Consider the following 27,977-nt stretch of genomic DNA (forward strand, 5'->3'; position numbering starts at 1 on the left):
GAGCGGGGAGGCGGGAGGCGGGCGCGGCGCGCAGGGCTCCCCGACCCGCGCCAGCGAGGCGGAGGCGGCGCCGGCTCCCGCGCCATGGGGCGGCTGCTGGCCGTGGGCTTGCTGGGGCTAGCGCTGGCGCTCCTGGGCGAGAGGCTCCTGGCGCTCAGGTAGGTGGGGGGCCCCGAGCCGTCGGCGCGCGGCCTGGCCGGGGCGCGGGGCGCAGGGCGCGGGGGCGGGGGCGGAGGAGGGGGCGGGCTCCCCGAGCGGCCCCCGCCCCGGGGCCCCCAGGCCCGGCCGGCCGGGGCTGCGGGGGAGGGCGCAGGCCGTGCCGGGAATCTGGAGCTGCGGGCGGGGAGCCCCGAGTGCTGGCAGCGCCGCGGCTCGGCGCACACCTGGCCCCCGCGCCCGGCTCCCGGCAGCGCCCCGCACCGGGTGGGCCGGCGCCGCAGACTTCCCGGGAAGCGGAGGCGCCTTTGCAGCCTCGCAGAGTTCTTTTCCGCCCGGTTGGACCAGCGGGTGCTTTGCAGTTGCAAACCCGGCGCTTCAGCTTTGTTAGCAAAACTAGTATTACTCATGCACCGAACCTTTAATTGTAAAGATTTGTTTCAGATCTTGGGTGCTGCTGTGCTTCTCTTTGCTGCCCAGACCGGTCGCCGTCGTTAATAAAGCTGCTCACCATCCCTTCCCCCGCGTAGTTGGAGAAACTTTTCAACTTTCTAATCTTGGCGCTGTGGAGATCGAAGTGACTCGAGATCCTCAGCTACTGTTCTTACATCACTTCCTCATTTATGGCCACTCGGGAACCCTGGGGCCAGAATGACAGACAGCATGAGCCTGGTCCATCTCCCAGTTTAATTGTGATGAAAACCGCGGATGGGTGGACATCAGAGTTTCTAAATTAACCAACTCAAATTTTAGAAGCCTCCTGCAAAAGGATTCCAGAAGTAGTGAGCACCTTCTCTGTATGGTGTGCCCTCCTAGACCCCTGTAATGGAGTGAGGCACGGTCCTTAATCTCTGAGTTCACTCTATGCCAGGGGAGGAGAGAAATAAAACAAATATATCCATTAGGATGTCCAGACCAGGGACAAACCAACCCCTACAGGCTTAAGGGGGAAAGATTCCAGCCCCTGAAGGTGGCGTTCAGAGGAAGACACTATTTGACGTTAGCCTTGAAGGATCAGTGAAACACATATGGGGTCATTCCAGATGAAAAGTGCAGCCCCAGCAGAGGGGGAAAGGTGGGGAAGTTTGGAGACTAGCTGTAGACCAGCCTGAGGGGAGCGTAAAGTTAAGGGATGAGAAGAGTCAGGGTTGGGGAAAAGGTGGGTCTTGAGGTGGTTAATTAGAAGTTCAAGAATTGGGGCCTGCTTTGATAGGCAAGGCAGAACTATTGATGTTTGTGTATGTGTGTTTAAGTAGGAATCATATAAAATACAATCAGTTGCTGTGCTATAAAGCAGAATTAATTGCGCTGCTGTAGAGATGAAGCTGGAAGGACGGATTGGAAGAGAGCAGTAGTTCTCCATCCTGGCTGTTCCTTAGCATCTCCTGGTGGGCTGATGTCTGGGCTGGACCCCTAGAGATTCGTATCCAGCTGGTCTGTGTGGGGCCCTGGGGATGAGTGTTTTTTATTTTAAAAAATCCTCCTTATAATTGTAATACGCAGTTACAATTGAGAAGTAGTAGAACAGAGAGTGAATAGACGTGGGGAAACTTGTTAAGGTAGTTGCAGTAGTTTGGAGAGAATAACAGGACAGGGGCCCACACTCTGGAGCCTCACTGAGAAAGGGGGACCTCAAAGGTGATACCAGGGCTTCTGTCTCTACCGTCCTGGAGCTGGAGCTTCATCTGCTGATAGAGGGATGCAAGTAGGAGGAAGGATTGCTAACTGGTAGAAAATGGACATGTTGACCTTAATTTTCCTGTTACGTAAATACCCAAACCTGCTCTGCAGAACGTTCTTGAGATGGATGATTTCGTACGAGTGTCCAACTTTCAGTTTCAAAGGTGATACCGCTAAAATGTACAAGCTCATTAAACTTCCCTAAAGTCCAAACCACCCGTGTTCCCACAAGTTGAAGTTTTCCCAAATAATGGTTTCTTCTTCTTAATAATCTTCAAGTTTTAAACTTAAGTCCCTTTAAATGGTAATTGTAGTTACAAACCCAAGAAAAAGTAAATAAGGCTTATTTACATAGAATGTACCTTATAGGTAATTCACAATTTAATGCATCTTTTCTTTATAAAGATTTGACCGCAATACATTTTACTGAGCAGTGACTTTCTAGGTCACTAGATCTAACTTCATTGGATAGTTGGAGTCCCAAATCAGTTGATGTGAGAACATTAGGATATGTGATAGGTGGCTAGATGCAGCAAACAAAAATGCAGGATGCCCAGTTAAATGCGAATTTCAGATAACCAACAAATCATTTTGTTGTATAAGCATATCCCATTGCAATATTGGGGCATAATTGTACTAAAATATCATTCTTTATTTGAAATTCAAATTTTGGCGTCTTGTATTTTATCTGCTAACCTTGTGATTGTGGAATATCAAGTGCCTGCTGTTTACAGGGTTATAGGTGGAGTGCTCAAATGCATAGCATCTCTCCTTTTACACCCTAGGGTCTATTTTGAAAAGCAGCATGTTCCTACCTCCCCATAAGGAAAGGCTCTTCAAAAAACAGGCTGGTTTTTGAATTAGGTTTCCCCGCTATTTCAGTTTTAAAAAAAGATTTTATTTATTTATTCATGAGAGACACACACACACAGAGAGGGGCAGAGACACAGGCAGAGGGAGAAGCAGGCTCCATCTCCACGCAGGGAGCCCGATGGGGGACTCCATCCCGGGTCTCCAGGATCACACCCTGGGCTGAAGGCGGCGCTAAACTGCTGAGCCATCAGGGCTGCCCCCTGCTATTTCATTATTCTATTTTTAGAGATGGCACTTTGTACTTAGGCACTCAAGTTGTTTCTCTCCCCCAGGGTATTCACTTAAACTTCAATTTGAATTTCAGATAAATAATGGATAATGAATATTTTTTTTAGTATAAGTATATATATCCCAGATGGATAAATGGAATCAAAGCCATCTCTTTCCTTCTGGACTGTAACTGGCTAAAGTTCTCAGGGGAGGATGGCGTATTACACCCAAGTTTTCCACTCCTCCCAAGTTGAGCAATAAAGGGGAAAATAGAACTACGCAAATATCCCCAAGCCAGTTGCTACCTGTTGCAAAGTACACACCCTTGGATGAATCATGAGACTTGAGTACATCAGAGACCCATGCATGAGCAGGAATCCCTAAACAGGCATCTGAACATTCTGCCTTTTGCGTGATAGATTTTATGACAGTTACACCAAAAAGCCGTCCAGACTGCTTTTGAACACTTCTGCAAGGTCAGGCTTTATTTTTTAACTACCATCTTCCCTACCGTGTATTGTGTGACTACTGTGTGCTGATCATTGTGTCAAAAGTGTCAAACGTTCTTTAATATTAAGCCAAAATGTACATTTAAATTTTTTTTTTTTTTTTTTACTTATTGAGAGAGAGAGAGCAAGGGGGAGATGCAGAGGGAGAGAGAGAGAATCTCAAGCAGACTTCTTGCTGAGTGTGGAACCCCATGTGGGGCTCCATCCCACAATGGATGCCATGACCTGAGCCAAAATCAGGAGTGAGGTGCTTAAACCACCCAGGTGTCCCTAAGCCAAAATATCCATACATGTACTGACATTTTGAAAGAAAGCCTTTTACATTTATGCCTTCATTCTGCAAATACTGTCTTCCTTTCTGTATTAGACATGTTAAAACTGAGGCTGGAGGAGGTCAACTAGTTATTTCAGCAGGTAATTAGTGCTGAACCTATACTCCAAACCAGGTCTTCTGGATGCCCCAATGTCCCCACTGCCTCTTAGCTTTCCTGCCTTTGGAGCAAATTACTTCCAGCCTAAGATGCTTACTCACAAATTCTTAGCTACTAAGTACTAAAAGCATTACAGGGGCCCAAGGGGTGAATTCCAATGGGTTTTACAAGTCTGTATATAAAAGATAAAGCCCCCGTTTGCCTATATTTAAGTCTGTACTTAAAAGATAAAGCCCCACAAGTAGTTTGTAAATTCAAAGGCCATGAAATATGGAACAAAGCCATGCCAGGTAGTAACACTGTGTTCCTAGTTTGCTGAAGATGAGGTAACATAATAACTAATTGCCCCTCTCCTCCCACTCTGTATGGATAATGCTGTCTCCTGAGTAAAAGAAATGGAAATTGAGGGGCACCTTGGTGGCTCAGTTGGCTGGGCACCTGCCTTCAGCTCAGGTCATGAACCCAGGGTCCTGTGATCGAGCCCCACAAAGGGCTCTCTGTTCAGCAGAGAATCTGTTTCTCCCTCTTCCTCTGGCCCCTCCCTCTGCTCTTGCTCTCACTCTCTCAAATAAATAAATAAATAAAATCTTTTTAAAAAAAACATTTAAAAAATAGAAATTGATTTCATGGTCATGACTATTGGCTAAAGGTTCATGCTTGTGGCTAGATAGCCTGAATTCATTTCTTAGCTCCATTGTTTACCTGGGTTCTTGGCTTTTTATTTCACCTTTCTGTACCTCAGTGTCCTAACCTGTAGGATGAGAATATTAATACTACACACTCCATAGTGGGGCCATGAAAAATAAAAGAGTTCATTCTTGTAAAGTGCTAAAACAACACCAAATATATAGTAAGTGTTCAGTGAAAGTTACCTGTAATGACAATGTGCAAACAGGGGCCCTTAGACTTTTGTGACATAGATCTGTTTGGTAGTCTGTTAAAGCCTTGGCTTCTTAGCATTATGCTTTTATTTTATTTAAAATTTTTTTGTGTGTACATGTGGTGCTCCTCGTTTGTTTTTGTTTTGTTTTTATTTTAATTCCGTTTGTTAACATACAATGTTATATTAGGCTCAGGTGTACAATATAGTGATTCAGCACTTCCATATATCACCCTGTACTCTTCACGATAAGTGCCCTCCTTAATCCCCATCACCTATCTCATCCCCCTCCCCCCAACCTCCCTCTGGTAACCATCAGTTTGTTCTCTATAATTAACATTTTATTTTTTATTTCTCTCTCTTCCTCCCTCTTTCTCCCTCCTTTGCTCATTTGTTTTTTTTTTTTCCCTTAAACTCCACATATGAGTGAAGTCATATGGTATTTGTCTTTCTCTGACTTATTTCACTTAGCATAGTACCCTCTAGCTCCATCTATGTCATTGCAAATGGCAAGATTTCATTCTTTTTTTATGGCTGAATGCTGTTCTATGTTATATATATACCACATGTTCTTTATCTATTGATCAGTTGATGGACCCTTGGTCAACATCATATTTTTAAGTGCATAAAATAAAATACACAGGATTCCAAAACAAAATTAAATACTATTTGAGTTAATACTAATTTATATACTTTAATACCATTACCAACTTATTTTTAAAATCTAATGTATGATATAATAACATAGGCTTCTTAATTAAAGCCTTAAATAGATATAAAGGTCGTTAAATATGTAGCTATAGATATTTTGAAGTAGTGGTGAGTATAAATGATATTTTGAGATACTTACCACAACTGAAATGTGATATAACAGTATCTGCGATTTCCGTTTTGACAGAGGGACACAGATACTGCTAATAGAAAGTTCTGTGGTTTCTTGCCTGCACTCATCATCAAAGGAAATGCTTAATTTCAGAAGGTTTAAATAAAGATGTATTTTTCCCCCATCCATGTTCATGGATCCCTGAATTTTACCCATGGACTCTTTGGAGGTCACTGGACCCCAAGATGAGGAAACTTGATGTACATGTGTCTGGTGGATGTCATTGGGGAAATGATTGCTGGCTCAGTTGAAGGAAGACAGTGTTATTTTTTTAAAAGATTTTATTTATTTGTTCATGATAGACACACAGAGAGAGGCAGAGACATAGGCAGAGGGAGAAGCAGGCTCCATGCAGGGACCAGATGTGAGACTCCATACCAGGACCCTGGAATCACACCCTGAGCCGAAGGCAGACGTTCAACCCCTGAGCCACCCAGGTGCCCCAGGGACACAATGTATTTGCTTTGTTGTATTATACCCATCACATAGTTATGACTCAAAGGAAAATAACCAACTTTTAATGAAAAAGAAGAGGAAAGTGAGAAAAGCAAAGGGAACCCAGAGCAGTAGTGGTTGCCTGGAATGTTGTGTGTGAGGATGGCTATGGATTAAAGGGAAAGAATGCTGGGATTGATTAGCAATGTCTGCATGACAGCAGACAGCTGTCTCTGACCTAGTACATTCATAAGCAGGCTATGGACATAAGTGCTAGGGAGCAAGTAGGCTGTGCCAAAATGTCACTTATTTGTGTTTGTACCATTTACTTATTTATTTTTAATTTGGCCTGAATTAACTAGCATTTAGGCTTATTGATGTACTAGCCCAAAGAGGTTTGTGTAGCTTTCTCTTGTATATTCCCCCAAACTTCTTAATTCTATTAACAGTTAAGAGTGCTTTCAGCCTCAAGTAACATACCTCAATTATACTTCAATTAATTATAACATATACAAATATAAGGCTTATTTTTTCTCACATGATAAAAACTTTGTAGGAGAGTCATTCTACACCTTGTCCCTTAAGCCCATGATCATATCAAAAAATTAGGTTCTTCTAGTTTTGTCCTTCAATCCTTCACTTTTAGCTTTCTGTCTTCAATCTTGTCATGTTAAGGCTGCTGAATGGTTGTTACAGTCCTGAGCACGGCATGTGTGGTCACATCATGAAGAGAGAAGGGGTGACTCCAGTTAGCACTCTTCTTGTATCTGCCTTTTTTTTTTTTTATCAGGAACAAAAATCTTTCTCCAAAGCCCAAGTCATAGGATTGCCCCTAAATATAAAGGAGGCTGGGAAAGCAAATATTTGGCTTGTCTCTCTCTGCAATGGAAAGGAGCAAGGAAGAAAGGAAGTGAGAATGGCTTTAGGTTTGTCAGCTAATAGGGCCTACCATCCTGGAATACAGAAGTTCAGTAATGAGTAGGGAACTGGTACTTCTACCAGGTAAAAAACCTAGCAGTTTTCCACTGAATGAATTTGAAAGTCTCGATGGGTCACAAAGGTTGGAAGCAAAATCCCATCTTTCTTTTATTATAAAAGAAAGAAAGAAAAAATGACCTGGTTAACCAGAATTTATGCACAGCCCATGTGTAATTCTAGTTTGAATAGTCGGCAGTCTGTGTATTTAGAGATGATATTGTACAACTTAACTAGTTGATGAAGATTGCCCTATTAGCAGTGTGTAATTATCAGTCATTTATGCAGCTCTAAGTTGACTCTAAAAAATAACCCATATTAAACCATTTAAACACATCTGAATTTTATTTTATCCATATAATTTATCTTTGAAAATGGTAGATGACAATTCTCATTATCTATTTTTATATCGTTAAATGGGCATAATAGTAGGTTGTATGAAAGTGACACCCAAACCAATGCATGATAACAGAAACTTGATGAAACCATAGCTGGAACCTACTGACATATCTCTATTCTGGAGTCGTGCAGTGTCCACTGAACCTGGGAAGTCAACTAGCCTCATCCTTATTTTATGCATAAAGAAGACTGAAGCCCATAGAGAGTCACATCAGGTAGCTTTGCTGTTAAGACAGACACACGGATCTCTTCACTCTTTTTGAGAAAAATACCAGAGTGGGTTAGAGCACTGCTTCTGGAAGGTTTTTCCCAGCAGGTGCCAGACCTCAGCAAAGTCCCTTCACCTCTGAGTCACTTTCCTCATCCGAAAAGCAGGGACAGTGGTACGTACTTAGGGTTGTTTTTACAATTAAATGAAGTCATTCAACCTACCACATTAGGCGAAATATACATATTTCTCTCTTCCCCCCCCCCCCCCCCTTTAAATCACTCCTGGGACTTGTAAATGTGAGATTTATGGTCTTTTTTTATTGCTTTACTTTTAAAGACTTATTTTTAATTTTTATTCTGCCTGTATATTTTACATATTTATTTTATTCACTTTAATTTTTATTTTGTTGCCTTATTGCTATATTGTTTCGAGAAATTTTGACACTATTTGAATTATACGATTTGAAGTAACACACTGATGAACATTTTAGTTAGAGACTTTATATACAGACTTTATATACGAGATATGAGTTGCCAAAATATATAGTCGCTACCACCTGTTCATAATTCTGGGTTAGGTAGGCCTCCGCCTTCTTCCACATTCCTGAGACTGGTAACCTTCCCCAAATTCTGTGTCTAGAAGTCAGACGCTGTCAGTGATATGAAAAGGAGAGGGACAAGCGGCAAATTGTCAGTTTTATCTCTTAAATGTGTGGTATGTGTGACTCACTTTGAAAAAATGTAAACTAGTCTGTGAGCATTATGATTATTAATGACTGTAGAGAACAGAAAGAGAAGGTGAGAGACAGCTAAGGACGAGAAGGGAAGGCCTACAACATGTGGCTTCTAAAGAAGAGTTCCCAGATGCGTTTGGCCAGACTGCTTTGTGGTCCTCTTCCGGGTCCGGGGGTGAGGAAGATATTGTATTACAGTTCACCATCTCCTCATTATTTCTGCACTTTTACTCTTTGTGAAACAACAGCATGTACTTTTGTTGCAGTAGTTGGTGTTCTCCAAAGTTCTCACCCAATAAATGTTGTGATGGGGGCGGGTCCTCCTCCATGTATTTCTTAATGGCTGTTTGTGGGGTATCTTCTGTGTGCCTGGCTCTGAACCCACATCCTCTCTCGGCCTCCTGTCAGGCACTGTGTCATTTTGCAGAGGGCCTGGGCGTTTTTTGGCTCCTTTGGGCCCTTGGGAGGGAGGGAGACAGGGCTTCTGGTTCTACATCTGGAGCTCTTCCCGTAACACCAGAGCCGTGAGAAATGTGACCTGGTGGTGCCGTGTTTGTATTTGCATTGGAACTTGCATTACCAGTTTTATTTGTTGAGTTATTGGCTTTCTTTTATGACCCACATTCACATATAGAACTTTGTGATATACATTTTTATTTTAACTTCATTTCTGGTGCGATTTTATGTTCCTACCCTTGTTTTTCTATCTTCTCTTTTATCTGCTTTAGATTTATGCTGTGTTTTATGTATTGCTGTAAGCCTCTTTAAACCCTGTCTGCAACAAAGCAAGGAATACATAAACAGATAGATTTTTTTTTTTTTTTAAACAGGAATCGACTTAAAGCCTCCAGAGAAGTAGAATCTGTAGACCTTCCAAACTGCCACCTCATTAAAGGAATCGGTAAGTAGGAGAAAATGCTGGCTATACACCCTACATCGTTTGGCCACCAACACAAAAAAACTCATTAACAGTATTTTGGCATGCCACTAGTGTTTATCAGAGGAAAAATCACATTAAATCAACAAAAACCTCTTCAGTCAATCTTTTTTTGATCTCATGCACCTGTATTTCTTCTCTTTCTCACTCTCGCTGCAATTTATTAATTATTTGTGTAATCTTATGTTTATTGTTTGATTTCTTGCTTGTTTAGTGACATTTCTGAACCAGTTTTATAAAGTCTGTATCTTCACTGTGTGGCCCCTGGAAGCGGTGCTCTGACAGTGTAGCAGTCAGCTAGTGAAGGTGTGAGAAGGAAGAGAAGTAACAAAATGGAAAATAAAAATCTGTCAACAAAAATCTCCATCCCTATAGAAATAACTCTAGAGATAAAGTTTTTCTTTCCAGCTCAAAGGCAAGCACACATATGCACACATACATATTTTTCCCAAATGGCATCTTACTGTAAGATTATATTCTACAACCTGCTTATTCCAAATGCAGTGTCAACAGCTCCCCACATCAACACATGTAGGTCTACCTCAATCTTTTTAATGTTTGCAGGTACCAGGATTTATTTAATCATTTCCCTCCTAATGCACATTCGGATGGTTGTAGTTTTTTTGCAACTACAAACAAATCAGTGACCATCATTGTACATAGAGCTCTTGTATATCTTTAGGTGAATTCTTAATAGTGAGATTGTCGTTCAGTTAGCACATCTGTTTAAAGTTTTGATAGTTGGGCCGCCTGAGTGGTTCAGTTGGTTGGGGGTCCAACTCTTAGTTTCATCTCAGGTCATGATCTCAGGGTTGAGGGATCAAACCCCAAACTGGGCTCCACTCTGAGTGTGGAGCTTGCTTGGGATTATCTATCCCTCTCTCCCCACTCACGTGTTTGTGTGTGTGTGTGTGTGTGTGTGAGCATGTGCGCAAGTGCGTGCACCCGTGGATACACTCTTCCTCCCTCTCTCTAAAATAAATAAATAAATAAATATTTAAAAATATTAAAAATTTTAGCCATTGTTACGTTGCCCTGGAATTGGCAATGCTAATAAACTTAGTAGCTCATATTTATAAGCATATTTACCACAGACAGGGCTCAAAATGCTCTTTGAGCAAAAACAAACTAGTGATCCTCTGCTGGATCACATGCAAGAAGGCTTCATTTTCATGAAACCTATCAGTTTTCAGAGCAGCCTTCTCTTCTTCAAACTTTCTTTTTGGTTCTGTTTCTTGCCTCTTCTTTAAACATCTGTTTTTTATGTGCCCTGTCTACTATTTTCTATTGTTACTTTGATACTTTTTCCCAGTGCTATCTCCCTAGGCCTAGATTCCTTGACTTCTTTCTCCTGAAGCTTCTTCTCTTTGTTACTGTGGCCCACACACTTAGCAGGAGGATACAAACTCAGTATCAAATACCAGACTGTCTAGATCTGCGCTGGATAAGGCAGACTGTTCTAGAAATAAGGTTGTCTGGAGTCCGAAGAAACTCTGCCACTCTATCCTGCCTTCTGATTGCAATCGTGAAGAGCCCTCTCAAAACTGGCCACAAAGCAAAAGCCAGATGGCGTCTGTGAGGGATGTTGTACAAGGTTGGGAGGTTGAGTCAGTGATCTCGAAGGTTACTTTTGCTACTGAGTTAATAATTGTCAAATTATTAAACAGCCCTTGGCCCCGTGGAGCCCACCTTCTGTGAATTGAAGTCTCAGAGTAGACAATAGGGCACAGCCAGACACATTACAGGATGAACCGCCAAGTGTATTGCTGTTACAACTCACTGGGATGGAGGGCTCCTCGGAGAAAAACAAGCCCAAAGACATTTGTATTCTGAACAGGCGTCTGTCTGTGTTTGTGACCTTTATGTTGTGATGTGTGTGAGCTGCTGTCTGGAATTGGAAAGAATGAGGAAATATGTCACCTATGGCCCTTCTTGTGAAGTGTTTAATGCCTCTGAGGCACTTCAAAAGGCAACAGAGCGAAGACGATGAGTGATTAGAAGCACATTTGGGATACATTTTTAGGTCTAATTAGAATTGTGCCTTTTTTCCTTTTTTTTTTTTTGTTTTTGTTTTTGCTCTGTGGTTAGCACACACTCTATGAACATTTGTTGAATGCTATGTTAGTGATGCATAATGGTTAATAATAGCATGTGTTTTTATATTTTTAATAACAATCACTTATTTGGTGGTCTTTTGCATTATAAGGAATAACAGTGTGCTGGGCATATACATTCCCATACAGGAAAAAGCAACTTCTTATGGTAGGCGACAGAGTAGAAGGGTTCTCTTTTTTGTTTGCACTTTGGAAACAGTAGTAGTCATGCCCTTGAGGCCAGCTATCCCTCCAAGAGGTAAGACCTCTTTTCCCTACCCTTCCATCCCCATCAACACCCATACTCACACCACACACACACACACACATATACACACTAATGCTACATGACTAGAAATGAACTCTTTGCAATTCTTGGGTGCTTTATACATATCATCTCATGTCTTTCTGTTTTTAATAAATAGTTATCTACCACATGTCATACAGGATATGTGCTTTTTGTGAGTCACAAAGTAGGCTCACTGTCCTTTTTTTTTTTTTTGTATTCCTTCCCATTGTATCTTACAGACAGAAACCAAGCTTTTACCCAAGATTTGGCCTAATGTCAGCATCTAAATAATAAAAATTATAATGACAGGAGCTAGTTAAGTCTGTTTGAAGCTTAAAAGCTTAAAACATTTCCTAAATGTCTTTGCAAATGCATGCATTCAGAGTTCTGGACTAAAATAAAATTTTGAATGGATTGTCTCTTTTGAGTTAATTAGCTGTTTTATACACTTGGCAATCAAGACCTTTACAAAAACTGCTACTCGGGAGATTAAAAAAAAAAAAGCATTAAAGTTTACAGCCCTTGTGATCAGTTGCTTTACAGTCTACCTATGAAAGGAAAATAAAATATATGCTACTGTGAGATTTAGATTTCTTTTTTTCTTTTCTTTTTATGACAGATAAGGACCCAAGGCTCAAAAGGGCTTAGTACCTTCTGCAAATTCTCTTTCCAATATAGTATCTCCTCCCAGAGTGGTTAACACACATACTTCACCAGTGAGCCAAAAAGGTGGAGAATAATAGGTACATTACATATTAGATATTCTATTGGGAATGGCAAGGGCTGATTTGCTGTTACACCTAGAGGAGAGAGAAATTTATTTTCTTTTACTTGGCAGTCCAGAAATAAGCAAATGGCCTACGGTGATAAGATGACTGCGTTCCATGTGGCCAATCTGGGACAAAGACTGATGAAGCAACACAACTGTCTTCAACATACTGTTTCTTTCTTGGTCCAAGCCTAGAATTCCGTTGATTGCCACTTTCCAGCAGGAAAGAATAGAAAGAACATAGACTTGGATATTATGCTTAGTCTATTTTACCCAGAAATTGCATGCATATTGTGCTCTTACATCCCATTAATCTGAATGGAGGCAAATGGCCACAACTATTGCAAGGAGGGGTAGGATATGTCCAGAGCTGTGTTGACATGTGCCTATAGCTGAAAAGGTAGAAGGGGAGTATGCATACTGGGAAGCAGTTGGCCATCTCTGACACAAATCATTACCAAAGGAAGTAAGAAAAAAGTTTTAAAATCAGATGTACTAAGCTAGAAGACTTACTAGCGCAAGAGGGTTTTGAGAGAGGCTGTTAAAGAAAAGCACAGAATATGGATTGGTGAAGATCTTGGTAGGAGGAATGGAAGCCAAACTTTTGTGGGGGAAAGCCAACCTATGGAATTGACCACAGTCAAATTTACAAAGTAAAGTGTCTTTAGAGAGGAACCAGGAGATGGTTCTGACTGTAAGAATTCATTTGATGCTAGGTTGTCTTTTTTTCTGTGTGCTTTTAAGTTAGAACAAAAGGATGTGAGTCTCAGGTCCCCAGTCTGTGACCTTGAGCAATTTGCCTCCCCATTCAAAGGCTCTGTATTCTTAAGTCTAAAATAAGAGATAATAATCTTGCTTCTTAGGCTGTTAGAAACTATGTGAAATAATGTATGTAAAGTGCTTAACAATGAGCCTGGCCCTTGGTAAACACTGTATCTTACTAGCTATTCCGTTTACTACTAGTACTACTCCTGTTACTAATTAGAGCAGAAAAAATTTCTCCAGCATTGACTACTCTTGCAGTAATCACACTAAAGAGGTGATATGAAATGATACAATTCTTTTTAAAAATATTTTATTTACTTATTTATTCATTCATTCGTTCATGAGAGACACAGAGAGAGAAGCAGAGACATAGGCAGAGGGAGAAGCAGGCTCCTCACAGGGAGCCAGATGCAGGACTCAATCCCTGGACCCAGGATCACTCCCTGAGCCGAAGGCAGACACTCAACTGCTGAGCCACCCAGGCATCCCAAAATGATGAAATTCTGTTGTAGTAATAGATATAAAATTAAGATGGGGTGGGGGTAGATTCTGGAAAATATACTAAACAAAACTACAGATAAGACTTTGTTTTCTTGGAATTAAGCAATGGGGTTAAACAGAAAGGTTACAATGTGGTTGAAATGAAAATATCTTTTAAAAACATTGTTCTTTTCCTGATTACTAGAACAATACTATTACTTGTAGAAAACTTTAAACAAAAATATAAAGAAGAAAATGAAAATCACTCATAATCCTACCACCCAAAGAAACATTGTTAATCTGCTTCTGTATATCTTTTCTTGCTCTATGTGTATAAACATGTACACATTGGAATTAAAATGTTTTAAGTAATTTTTCAGGAGCAACACATTTTATTTAATTGACTTCCTACTAAATGGTTCCAGAAAGCAAAACTTGGAGTGACGTGTATTTGTGAGTGTGTGCGTTTGTATGTTTGTGGTTGCATATGCACATATGTGTTAAGTTCCCCTGGTCCCTGCTCATTACCATTTGAGAACCACCACGGGACCAGAGACTAGTGATTCTTAAAACTTTTTTGTGCTATTACTGGCCATTTTTTAAACCTACTGAAAGCCAAGGATCCTTTTAATAGAAAATTTCTCAGCTGAGCATACAAATGACATTTCGCATTGTACAGAATTGCAACAAGTTCCTAGACTCTAAAACCCATTTGTGGCTCCTTAGGAATTCACAGACCCAGTTTCAGAACTCCTCCATTATGCCTTGCTTATGCATATCATCTTGCCAAGGAACAGGCATGAGGGCATTCATGATTGCAATTGTCTTTACAAAGCAGAGTTCTTGGCATTTATAATTTCTTGTGCTTTTCTCCACTATGATAGAGCCAACAACACTGGAGGCAACCGGCCAAATGCAAACTCATGAATCAAAACCAAAATGGCTGCATAGATGCTGTTTGTTTTTGACAACCTAGAAATAATCTTGGAGAAAGCCTTTGGAGAGGTCTTAAAGGGGAAGATTGGATTTTGTGGACTCAAAGAATGTGTCATGATTTGGCTTAATCTGAGCCATTTTTATTCCTCTTTTCTTGTGTTTGGGTCTATTATCTGTCTGCAGAATTTACACAGTGAGACCACTGGGAAGGTCTTATGTCTAATTATTTGCTGTGCTGTGTGGAGTGTACTGCAGACAATCAATAAACAATCAATAGTAATTGTAGCCTGCTCAGAGACAAGCGTTAGAAGATTCAGCTGGCTTAGGTGGATGGTATTTTTCATTAATTTTCTTTTACTGGTTGTTTTCTGTAGTTTAAAGCCTAAATTTAAAGATTAAATGGGAAGCTTTCTTCACTTATGAGAACAAGCAGACACTGTTTTTTAAAGAGGGAATATATAATCCCAGGTGTTTTATCTCTGTTAATGAGAGAAATGTCTGAGTTTGCTTCAGATTGAATGAGCAGAGAAAGGGACAAGGATATTTGCATGGTTAAATGACTATGAGCCCTTCTCTCTGAAAGTAATATTCCCCTGATGTCAATTACTTTTGTACAGACATCTGGATGTTTATCGTAAGAGTGTACAGATGTCAACTTTTTCTGTATTATAGCTGGAAATGTGGTGATTACTTGACTTTGATTTGAGTAAACATAAAATATCTAACATTTAAAGTCAGAGGTGCACTACAGGAAGGGATTTAGACTGACGGGTATTAAAGAGAGTGGTTGATTCCTTGGAAAAACTTAGAGCCATTCCTAAAAATACAGGCACTGATAAAGTAAACTAAGTCCCAGTTATGCTCCATCTAACAAATAATGGAATTTGAACATGACATTTATCTATTTCTTGAACTTACAGAAGCCGGCGCGGATGATATTGATATACTTCCCAATGGCCTGGCTTTCTTTAGTGTGGTGAGTATCTCCTTGCTTCCCTGGTCTCAGTGGAGGAGGTCCAGGGAAGTTGGATGAGGCCTGCAGAGCAGTAGCTTGTTTGTAAAATTCCTCACTTTCAAATATATGTTCTAGAAAAAAAAAATACAGTTTGAACAAGATTTTGGAAAATGTCCTACAGCTTATCTAAATGTAGAGATGAAATAGTCTTTGCCACTTGACTAATTGCTCTTTGTGTCCACACTGCACTAAAACGTTCCAATGTAGTCTCTGTTCCAAAAGTTTCTTATTAAAAAGCATACTTTGGGTGTGGTAGTGGAGATTCCACTTTTTCAAATCCAACATCTATCTTTCTTTCCATTAGATACTCAATTTTAATCTCATTTTCTTGTTCTTGTTTATTTTCAAACAAAATATCAACTTTCCCAGACCAAGGCTTTTTCTCTCTTCCTTTTTCCTCTGAATAGCCTGTTGTGAAAGTCATCAGCTGAGTTTATTTATACTCTTCACTTTGCCTTAATTCTGAGAAGCTGAAAAATAACCACTTCCCTGGGCATACATTAGAAAGACTGTAAAATTGATCAGCCTGTGTGCTGGCCTACACCAGTAGCCACCTAATTGGAAAACTCTGTAAGTGGGCGATGAGGAAGTTCTGACCACTTTTCTTCTTTGGCTTGGGCCCCTGTGAGTGTCCTTGGTATTGTCATGGGTCCGGTTTTTCTTGAGGAAAGCAGCCTGTGACAATTCTGTTCCCTCTTAGCATCCATTATTTTCAGGCTCTCAGACTCAGATGTGAAAAGCATGGAGATGCTTCGGAAGAGTCACAGCCCTCATAAAACAGTTGTCAGACACAAGGGAAAGGAAAGAGAACTGAGTTTAGAGGGGATTGAGGGTTAAGGTGCTCATCAGGTTCCTGATAGTGTTTAGGTGGAAGACTGAACAGCTAATTGTTACCGTTGAGGAAAAAAAGGAAACGTTTGGGCTTTGGCAAGAACACTAATATTTATATTACATTTTTAAAATACAGCTTCAAAAGACAAGTTTTATGTAATCACCTACACAAAATGATTAAAATGATACTTCTAGGAGAACTCTGTAATGTATTCTACTAGAAATATGTGTTGGGAAGTACACGTTTACACATGTATATAAGCTTACGAGAAAACATTGGAACTCCTTGTCAAAATTATTCATAACTAGAGACACAAAAATCCTGAGGAATATAAAAAGCACTTGCTTTTTTTTTTTTTTTGGAAGGAGGTATTTTCAGATATATTTTTTAAAGATTTTATTTATTTATTCATGAGGGACACAGAGAGAGAGAGGCAGAGACACAGGCAGAGGGAGAAGCAGGCTCCATGCAGGGATCCTGATGTGGGACTCGATCTCAGCCCACACCCTGGGCTGAAGGCAGCGCTAAACCACTGAGCCACCTGGGCTGCCCTCTCAGAGATTTTTGTAATCCAGAACTCAACTTTTTCAAGATTCAAACCCCATAGGAATAAATCTGAATGAGGAGAAGTGAGGTCTCCAAGCACATAAATCTATAGTCATTTTCACTGATGGGCTTACAACAGCCACAGTGATCTTATAGCCGTCTCAATGGAATTTCTTCAGCTTTTTTGTCCTTCCTTGGTTATATGACTGTCCTTTCTTTTTTCCAAATTTAGAAACAATCCCACTTTACTGCTGTTTTTTAAATTACTCAGCTTTGTCTCTACTGTTTCCCAGAATGCACTCCTTTCTAAACAAGGAATGTATACCTACCTCATGGCAACTGTCTCTTCCTCTTCCAAGCTTGTTAGTTAGCCCATCCAACCCATCCTGTTCCATTGTTATGGGTTTGAGGGTCACCCCAAAACCAACATCACACTTAATGAAGAACTGGATGACCCAGAATGGGATATAAGAAAGATTTAAATGACAATGTGAGTGTACTTAACACTGCTGAACTGTACACTTAAAATGGTGAAGATGATAAAATTTTGTTATGTGTATTTTGCTGCAAGTAAAAATAAATAAAACTTTTAAAAAGAGAAAAAACAGATCTAAATGATACTGAGTATTAAAACCAACATGAGGGATCCCTGGGTGGCGCAGTGGTTTGGTGCCTGCCTTTGGTGCAGGGCGCGATCCTGGAGACCCGGGATCGAATCCCACGTCGGGCTCCCGGTGCATGGAGCCTGCTTCTCCCTCTGCCTATGTCTCTGCCTCTCTCTCTCTCTCTCTCTCTGTCTCTCTCTCTGTGACTATCATAAATAAATAAAAATTTAAAAAAATAAAATCAACATGAATAGTTATCATCATCTTTGGTAGAGCTTTCTGTGCATTGAAATCATGCTCTTGTTTATGGGATAGTGATACAAAATAGAGATTATTAGCCACTGAAATGGCACTGCCATATGGCAATAGTGTAATTCCAGTTTATTCCGCACTGAGCCTATCAGCCTTGAAGTTTTATCATTTTGGTGGATTTTTTAAATTGGAGAGAATTTCTGTTATGTTCAATTTTGTGCATACAGTGATACTTAAGTTTTGTATATTCTTTTAGATTTGCATAAAATATTTATTAAAAGATTTAAAAGAGAAAAGACCCAGATATTTTCAGTGAGTTCTCAGAAAATATTAAATAAAATTCAACATTTCATTCCTGATTGAAAGTTCCAAGAAAACAAGAAATAGAAGATAATTGCTCTGAAACTTACAGCAGACTTCATTCTTAGTGGTAAAACATTAGCCACCTTTCTATAAATGTTTAGAAAATGAAGAAAATGCCCCTAAATATTATAACTATCAGTAATCTACTAGAGCTCTTAATAACCCAATAAAACAAGAAAAGGAAATATGAGGTAGAAAAAAAGTAAAAAACTGCCATAATTTTCAGACATCATCATTACCTGCCTTTTAAACAATCCAATATTCAACTAATAGACTATTCAACCTGAGGGGAGAGTTCAGTGAAATGGTTGGGTTTAGAATGAACATAGAAAAACTCACTGGCTTTCCCACACACAGGGAAAAGCCAAATAGAAAATGTAATAGTAATAAAAATAAAAATAATAATGTTCCATTCATAACAACTTTATTTTCAAAATTCATACAGAGAAATAAGCAGAAATATTTAAGACTGTTTTGTGAAAATAAAACAATGAGGTGTAGGAATGGGGACACGCCATAAATATATTGGCTATGTATAAAAATAAAGCTATAGTAGTTAAAGAGTGGTATATTGGTATAGGAATAGGCCTAAGTCCCCAAACAGATCAGTATACAGACAGGGATCTTGCACATGATAAAGGTGATCTTTGCAATTAGTCAGAAAAGAATGAACTTTATGCCAGGCACTGCTCCAGGCCCTGGGATCTAGCAGTGAATAAATGAGACAAAGTTCTGACTCATGTTACAATGGGGAGAGGATGAATCTGTATCAGATGACAGCAGCACTTGAGAAATATAGGAAAGTGGGGCAGTAGAGAGGGACAGCTGTGTTGAGGGTATGGTCAGGCTGCCATTTATGTATGTCTAATATGTATCTGTGCCAAGTGGTGATAAGTGACATTTGACTTAGATATAAAACATCGAGGAGCCCTAGATCTTGCAGGGATGGGGAAGTGATGGAGGGAGCATTCCTAGGCAGAGGGAACAGTATGTATAAGGGCCCTGAAGTGAGAATGTGCTGGTTTGTTTGAAGATCATCAAGGAAACTGTGTGCCAATAGGAGATGAGGGCAGAGACCTGGAGTGTTTGAGGAGGTGAAGGGGCAGGAGGCTGAGCAGGGCAGATCACACAGGTCCTTTGGTCAATCGGAAGAACTTCTACTTTGTAATTTAAGTGAGCTGAAGTTTTGATCAGAGGCGTGACATCATTTGGATGCTGGTGGGAAACCAACCTTCCATAGGGAAAGGCCAGAAAAAATGAAAAAGGGCAGTTAGTTGTGAGGCTGTTGCCATAATTGGGCTGGTGGTTTGGGGCAGGGCAGTCATGGACAAAGTGGTGAGAAAGGTTCATATCCTTATGAAGAGATGTTTTAAGGCAAAGTCAACAAGATTTGCTGGCGGATTGGATCTAGGGTGTGAGACAAGGAGGCGAGTGTTGACTGGCATCATTCACCAAGACTTTGGGCTCTGTAGGAGCAAAGGGCAGGCTGAGGGCGTGAGGGTTAACAGCTCATTTGTAAATTTTCACTTCTGTCCCCATGCCTCTCAAGTCTGCCTGGTATATCCCAGTCCACCAACCTTTTGGGTATCCCCTTAAGAGACTGCACCCCGAGTCTTGTGCCTCAACTCCGAAAAATCAGTTCTTGTTAATCTTGCAACTTGCTGGCCCCCAGTTCCTATTTTTTTCTATTGTCTCCTCTCTCTGCTTTCTTGCTGTTTGTAGCTATAGTGAAAACACCTTTAACCAAAGTTTCTATCATTTATTTATACTGCCATATATGTTTATTTTAGCCCATAAACACCCTTAAGCTTCTCTACTTAACTTTTTCCTCTGTTTTAAAAAGGGTTTAAAATGTCCAGGACTCCACAGCTTTTCCCCAGATAAGCCTGGAGGGATATTAATGATGGATCTAAAAAAGGAAAACCCGAGGGCACTGGAATTAAGAATCAGCCGTGGGTTCAATTTGGCTTCGTTCAATCCACATGGTATCAGCACCTTCATAGACAGCGGTAAGAGCTGATGAGCTCCCCACACTGAGAAACTTATCATGGTTTGCAAATAACTGGAAAATAGATTTGGATCATATCTATAGTAAGAAAAGAACAATTAACTCATGAATTATTTTGTTATTCTTCATACAGATAAATTGATCATTTACCTCTCCAGCTAGCAGCATCTTAGGCTATGTTCGGAATTTCTATCAGATAACATCTGGGAGAATGTTTAGATTTCATAACCTTTTTCATATATCTATGATTATTGCATTAAAAAAGAGCTATATTTCTGAATTAAACTATAAACAGATTATTCATGAATTCGGTATATGGAGTGGGAAACACTCTTTCTTAAAGGTCAGGGGACCAATGATCAGAAATAACACCAGCCAGACAGTGATGGGAGAGCCTGGGAAGAAGAATGATCTGTTAGGTCCTCTAATGGCTTATACATTCAACCTTTCCCCGCCTGTGGTATTTAAATGTCAGTGTCTGCCCAGAGGTCCTATGGTTCTGTCTTGTAAATTAACTCTGTTCTTTCAATTCTTTAGACGACACAGTTTATCTCTTTGTTGTAAACCATCCAGAATTCAAGAATACAGTGGAAATTTTTAAATTTGAAGAAGAAGAAAATTCTCTTCTGCATCTAAAAACAATCAAACATGAACTTCTTCCAAGGTACTTAGCCCTTTTGTTCATTCTCCAGTTTATGTCTGGCTTTTCCATGTATTCCCCATGATGGTCCTTTCAGCCTTGATAAGAGCGAAAATACATGTATGCATACACATACATAAGTACATGTGCGTGTGTGTGTGTGTGATTTCCTTGTAGAGCACGGAAAGTCCATGTCACTTCTAATAATCAGTGTTCTGTAAGGACTCCCTTGAGAAATGATAAAACACAGGATTACAGGGGAGCTGCTCTTTAGAACCATGTTGGGAGTCAAAGACAAACCTCACTGTTTTTCCTGCTGTCACCTTCCATCTCAGATGACTCATCACCCAAACAATAATACTTGTCCTGGCAAGGAAGAGTAGCCTGCTTAAATGAAGTCTGTGTTTTGTCTGGTACTAACACAAAGTGCTTCCACAGGGGTAGTAGTAGCTGGAGGCTGATGGCTGCACAGAATTGCAGGGATGCAGACTGGAAGTGGGTCACTCCTACTTCCAGAACACACAGCCGGTTGGTAATGTGGCGAAAAGAGAGTCATGTGTATCTCCCCAGCTTTGCTTGTGTTAGCCTACTGCTTCTTTTAAGTTTGAACTTGATGAGCATTTTTAATTTCTCCATCCTTAGCTAGAGCTTATGCATGTAACTTCTAATCATTCTTCCAAAAAATGCACTTCATAATAAATAGGAGCATAAATACTGTCCAGGCAGCCTCTGCATCATGGTGCTGTTTCAGAAAGAGGGGACTCACCTCCCCTGTAGCTCTGTTTCTCATTTAACAAAAAAGAAAGCAGTTCTTTCAGAAATTTTTGCATAGGGTAATTGGAATTTAAATTTAATAACGCCCTTGCCTAACTGGTTTTAAAAATGTAATTGTTTTTAGCATATAAATCTCTCACCTGCAGCATTGTGCTATGGCAATATCATCATCCATCTCTCTGCAAGTGTTTATTGAGTGCCCGTTCATTCTCGGCAGGTCGGCTTTGTGAGTCAGGTAGAAATTGAACAGTCAACCTTAGTTTGACTAATAACTAAGCAAAGGAACTCAAGAAAATCCAGCAACTGAGTAAATGAAAGCTAGGTAAATGTTATTGACGGCCTAACCAGCTCAGCAGCCAGTGAGGCTCTCTCCAGCTTTATACTATAGAGAGCTATATCCTTTCATATTGTTGCTAAACCCTGCATTTCTTGCTGTCAAAAAACATACCCTGTTGGCAATAGGTTCTTTTTTCTTTTGTAATAGTCCTGCCGTAATTGCTAAATGACCTGTCTTCAAATTACCTGTTATCATACAAAATTGTTCTCTGAAAAATGATATTATAGTAGAATCCATATGAATATAGCCATGTGAGTTTTAGCTGAGCTGTTCCTGGGAAATCTGTGACCAAAAATGTAAAGCCCATATTGTGTATGCCTTCCAGAGACTTAATCTTTAATATGGAGACCAACTGGCTTTTTATTTTCTCTCATGTGTTATTTTTCTCTCTTTCAGTGTGAATGATATCATAGCTGTTGGACCAGCACATTTCTATGCCACCAATGACCACTATTTCTCTGATCCTTTCTTAAAGTATTTGGAAACATACTTGAACTTACACTGGGCAAATGTTGTTTACTACAGTCCAGATGAAGTTAAAGTGGTAGCAGAAGGATTTGATGCAGCAAATGGGATCAATATTTCACCTGATAAAAAGTATGACTCCTTATAAGAGTATCTTCATTTCTCCTTAGTAGTGTGCTGGGTCAAATTCTTCACTTTGCTTTTTTTTTTCCAATGTAAAAAGCTTCCTTGATATTTTTTTGGTCTCTGACATATACCATATATATATGTATATATATATGATATATAGCTCATATATAATATACTGTATATATTTCTATATTTGTATTAAATAGTATTAAATTTATGTTAATATGTAATACATAATATGCACTTAAAGCATATATATTATATATTTACTTACAATATCTAAATTTTGCTATATATCATTATAGAATTTAATTTTGTAAATGTAAATTTTTATGAAGTGGGATCATATTTACAGATACATATTAAAGCATGAGATAGGTGCTTCCTTTTAAATGAATATATCTTTGTTTTATCGGCTGCATATTATTCCATTATAGGGATGATCCTAAAGTTATTTAACCCAGTTCTCTGTTAATGGATACATAGGTCTTTTTTTGTATTTTTTTTTAATAAAAAATGTATTTGTCAGTTACCACTGAAGCTTCTTCAGATGTTTTTAAATAACAGCTCCTTAAGGGAGCATTGCAGCATAATCCATCTTCATGTTTGGAGATGATACAAGGAGACCTGGGTTCAGATGCCAGCTGGGCACTAGCTAAAAGTACTATGAACTCTTCTCTGCCCATTTGTACGAGTATTTCTGTAGGAAAAAACCCTCAAAATAAAACCACTTACTCAAAGAATGACCTCCTTTATTTATTTTTAAATTTTTTTTATTTATTTGAGAGAGAGAGAAAGAACAGGAGTGATAGGAAGAGGGGAGAGAGAGAGAACGAGAGAGAAAAGCAGACTTCCTGCTGAGCAGAGAACTGGTTGTGGGGCTGGATCCCAGGACCCTATTATGACCTGAGTCAGAGGCAAATGCTTAACCAACCGAGCCACCCAGGTGCCCCAGAATGACCTCTTTAAATGTTAACTTTAATAGATATTGCCAAATTGCCCCCCTCCCAAATGATCTCCCTGTTTCTATACGTCCAACTGTAACATATAGAAGGGATGTTAAATTTTATTAACTTCCCCTTGTACTACCTTAGCATGCTGAATAATTTAAACTCCTACAGATGTAACACAAAATAAATTTGGCATTCCTTGACAACTAAATGTCTTTTTTCATGACACAATTTCTTCTTACTTGTTGATTACAGAAAATGGATGTAGAATCATTTAAATTGTCTGTAACTCTCCTGCCAAATCTGTTTTTCTCCCCAACTCTCATCTTTCAATTATGAAATTCAAACTTTCCAGCACCCAAGCTGCAAATAATAATGATGAGAGAGGATTCAGCTCTAACTCCTTCTCTGTCACCCTCTCAGTCCGACCAGCAAGCGAGCAGAGCAGTGTTGCTTCCACCAGGACTTCTGCCTCCCACCCTCATCTCCTTTCCTTTCCCCCTGACGCCTGCCTGCTTTAGGTTCTCATCCTCTCTGGCTAGTGTGATAGACTTTCTTCCAACTCGTTTTCAGCTCACTGACATTTTTTGCCTTGTTGCTAGTTTTGTCCTTCTGTATTACAGGAGCCTTTAAGGCTTTCCGAAAGAGGGGGCTCAGTGGGCTTCATCTTTGACTCCTCCTGCTGAGCACTGCCAGGTGCAAAGCAAATGCTCAGTACTTGTTGAATGGAACTGACCATTTGTTATTATGCCACTTTGTTATTCTAAAAATTCAGCGGGACCCAATTGCTTCTCAAATCAAGGCAAGCTAAAGGCTTGGACTTGCTTTAATAGGCCAGTTTCAACCTCCCTTTTTGACTGTTTTCATACTTTCCCTGCTTTAGACAAAGAACTCATTATTTTGCAAATATGCGTCTCTCATTCTTGCCCCTGCGCCTTTGCTTGCGTGTATTTTTTTTTTTCTGCCTAGAAGGTTCTTTGTCCTCATTTCCTCAAATCCAGTCTCTCCTTCCACATCCACTGCAGATGCCTTTCCTTTGTGAAGCCTTCTGTGTTCTCAGGAGTTAGGTATTTCCTCAGTCTCTAGACCTGAAATATTTCTCGTGCTACCACGAGAAATACCAGTCATGCTGTATTATTTGTTTGGTGTGTACAAACCAATCTGATCATCCCAACACACTATAACCTTTTTGGGAAAAGGCTGACTCCTCTTTATGTGTGTCACAATACCGAGCTCATGGCTTTATACATGATAATTGCTCAATAGAACAGTTGCCATGGAACGGTCAATTCAATGAGTAAAATGACCATAGAGTAGTCCATTAATTCACCCTCCTTAGATGTAGAGAGATTGTTCTGAATAGATACTTATCTCTTACTCTCAAAATTCTCAATATGTTAATAAATATTTTATTAAGTATGAATGGCTATTAATAAATAATAAAGTATATTCTGTACCGTACATTTCTATGTGAAAATGATATCTAGAAATAATCAAATTATATCGCGGAATATAAAAGCTTTTTTTCTGGAAGCCAAACATTGGTTTTGTTCTTCCAGTGGCAAATATCACAGACTTTATATTCAAAATAATGTTCTATATTACTTTTCCCCTTACAAACCTTTTGAAAAATAATTTAACAATTCTGTGATTGTTTGTAGCAACAATGAATAGATTTTGAAAGCTTACTTTTTAAATAAAAATTGACCTTTATCAAGGATTCCTTGAGGGCCCATCATTGATTAACTTCTTGGCAGGTTATTAAGACTTATTCTTCCATACTGTATTAATGAAGCTTTATATTGGCATGGAACTCTAACCAGTGCGTCCTTTCTGTGAAGGTACATCTACGTTGCTGATATACTGGCTCATGAAATCCACGTTTTGGAAAAACACCCTAATATGAATTTAACGCAATTGAAGGTAAAATACTTATTTTCATATATAAAGGAGGCATTAACCAATCATGCTTTGTAACTATGAAGTTACACTGTATTATGACAGTACTTAGAACAGAATATGATGCCAGGGTTGCTATTCTGAGTTTTTAAATATTACCTCTGTACACCAGGCCAAATCTCCTGTCCTCAGCAATCACAAGGACTGACTGATTATATGCAGCAGAGGGTTGGGAGTGATATTTGCATCAGATTTAGAGCCCATTCCATGAAGTATTGATGGCACCCAATGAATTCCAATAAGAATTTTCACAATTGAAAAGACTAATAGATGAATTCTGAAATGAAGATTTATGCACATTGTCAGCTCTTTCAATAATAAATGAAGGTAGAAATTGGGTTCCACACCATTATTATTTTCTTCCTGCTTGACAACACATATTTTAGATTGATTAAGAATTTCCTATTTTGCTTTGAATGAGTTCCTTGAGCTAACTGATCATTGTGCATCTTTTAAGGGAAAAGGAGTTCATTTTTTAGAAAGATTGATTATCACCCAAAGTTTCTTAATTTCAGGGAAGATGAAAAGTGGCTCTAAACCAGTTTATTAAATTTATTTTAAGCAATATTGGTGTTAAAAGGGTGGAAGCAGGGAGCTGTGTATAATTTTCCCATGTGTAAAGAGGCAAGAAAGGTTAGCCCTAAATTATTTAATCAAGTTTCTCAAGTCATTTAGATATTGATATTTTTTCATTTGGAAGGTACTTAAGTTGGATACACTGGTGGATAATTTATCTATTGATCCTTCCTCGGGGGACATCTTGGTAGGCTGTCATCCTAATGGCCAGAAGCTCTTCATTTATGACCCGAACAATCCTCCGTCATCCGAGGTTTTTATATTTTTTTAAACCTTAATTTTTCAACTTTAATTATTCAAGTCCTTTTGAACTAATAATACAGTAAACTGTCACAGGGATGGGTTCTTTAGTTATTTTAAACCAATAATACAATAAACTTATGCAGTGATTTTGTAAGTGCTTTAAGCCAATAATTGGCAGAATTTCACTTATTCAAATACTTTTAGAAAGATAATCTTTTGATGTATTAAATTATGGTGGAAACTAGTCAAAAGGCATTTTCTATAAAGACGTGCGCCCCCCTTGTGTGGTATACTGGCAATTTTTTTAAATACCTGGCTTATTGTCAGCTCACCACATGACATGGCTTCTGTTCGTGCCAGCGTAGTGTGAAAGTACTCACATTAGTGTGGAAGTATTTCCATTAATGCTCAATTACTATAATAACACTAAATCCTGTGTTGGCATGCAGTAGCTAGAAGGTTTAAGAAAGTACGTTCTTTGAAGGCTTAAAACAGTACTTTCATTTAAACATTAAAAAGATTGGTAACTGCTGTGTTTCAACAGCATGTCCTCCTAATCATTGTGTCATTGTGGAAGACAAGGATTATTGGTGATTGAGTGACATGGGTGTACGGTGGTTCTGTATTAATCTTTTGTATCCCCTGAATAGGTTCTCCGCATCCAGAATATTCTATCTGAGAAGCCTACCGTGACTACAGTTTATGCCAACAACGGATCTGTTCTCCAGGGAAGTTCTGTAGCCTCAGTATATGATAGGAAGCTGCTCATAGGCACTTTATATCACAGAGCCCTGTATTGTGAACTTTGAATTGTACTTTTGGCATGCAAGCGTGCTAACTTCTTTTAACACTTAATTTTCTATGAATTACTAATTTTGTGGGAATTTAACCAGCAAAATGGGCCCAGAAATGTCTGACATGTATAGTTAGTCTTATTTCGGCAAGGAAAGGCCCCTTCAGTTCTGATAGCACTTGTAACATAAAAGGAAGGGGGACAATTTTTAACAATGTGAAGGAGAGAGAACACAGCTGCTTCCTGTAAAGTGGATTCACTGAACAAAAGAAGCCTCATCTCTGCCTTCCCACTGCCAGAGCATGCATTCCACTGAAGCAGGGTAAACTACGCGTCCCTAAAATGTGAGTAACCTCAGCTCCAACGGTGCGACCACTGTGACTGCTCAGAACTACTGATAGATAACATTTGGATGTTTTGTACTTACATCTTTGTTTACTCTTCATGAGTTGGGGTTCTAGTAAAGGCCAACTGAAATCCAGATTTTTGCCTGTGGCCTTATTCTCAAGGCATGTCCTCAGGAGGGGAATGGGAAAGTGGCCTCCTTGTAGGGTTTCCTTGGGATAGGCAGGCTTGGTGATGTTAGTTTCTTTCACTGAAAGCTGAATGTGGCCTTATTCTCAAGGCATGTCCTCAGGAGGGGAATGGGAAAGTGGCTTCCTTGTAGGGTTTCCTTGGGATAGGCAGGCTTGGTGATGTTAGTTTCTTTCACTGAAAGCTGAATGTCAATGGGCTCTTTATTTCAATAAAATGGAACAAAGAATCAACTAAAAAAGCAACTCCAATTCTCCATGAGTATGGAGTGTTCCTTCAGCTCTCTTCCTTAATGGCAGCCAACCTTGCCTA

General features: G+C 39.5%; 1 protein-coding gene across 1 annotated transcript; it reads left to right on the top strand.

The window, feature by feature from the left end:
- Positions 1-27,612, top strand: PON2 (paraoxonase 2). The gene is made up of 9 exons (XM_077856851.1): positions 1-158; positions 9,206-9,276; positions 15,565-15,620; positions 20,101-20,266; positions 20,803-20,929; positions 22,413-22,613; positions 25,402-25,483; positions 26,220-26,348; positions 26,989-27,612. The coding sequence occupies exons 1-9, from the start codon at positions 85-87 to the stop codon at positions 27,145-27,147; spliced, it is 1,065 nt and encodes a 354-aa protein (XP_077712977.1). The 5' UTR covers positions 1-84; the 3' UTR covers positions 27,148-27,612.
- The last annotated feature ends 365 nt before the right edge of the window (positions 27,613-27,977 follow it).

The sequence above is a fragment of the Canis aureus genome, chromosome 18 (assembly GCF_053574225.1).
Source record: "Canis aureus isolate CA01 chromosome 18, VMU_Caureus_v.1.0, whole genome shotgun sequence".
In the NCBI taxonomy this organism is placed as follows: Eukaryota; Metazoa; Chordata; class Mammalia; order Carnivora; family Canidae; genus Canis; species Canis aureus.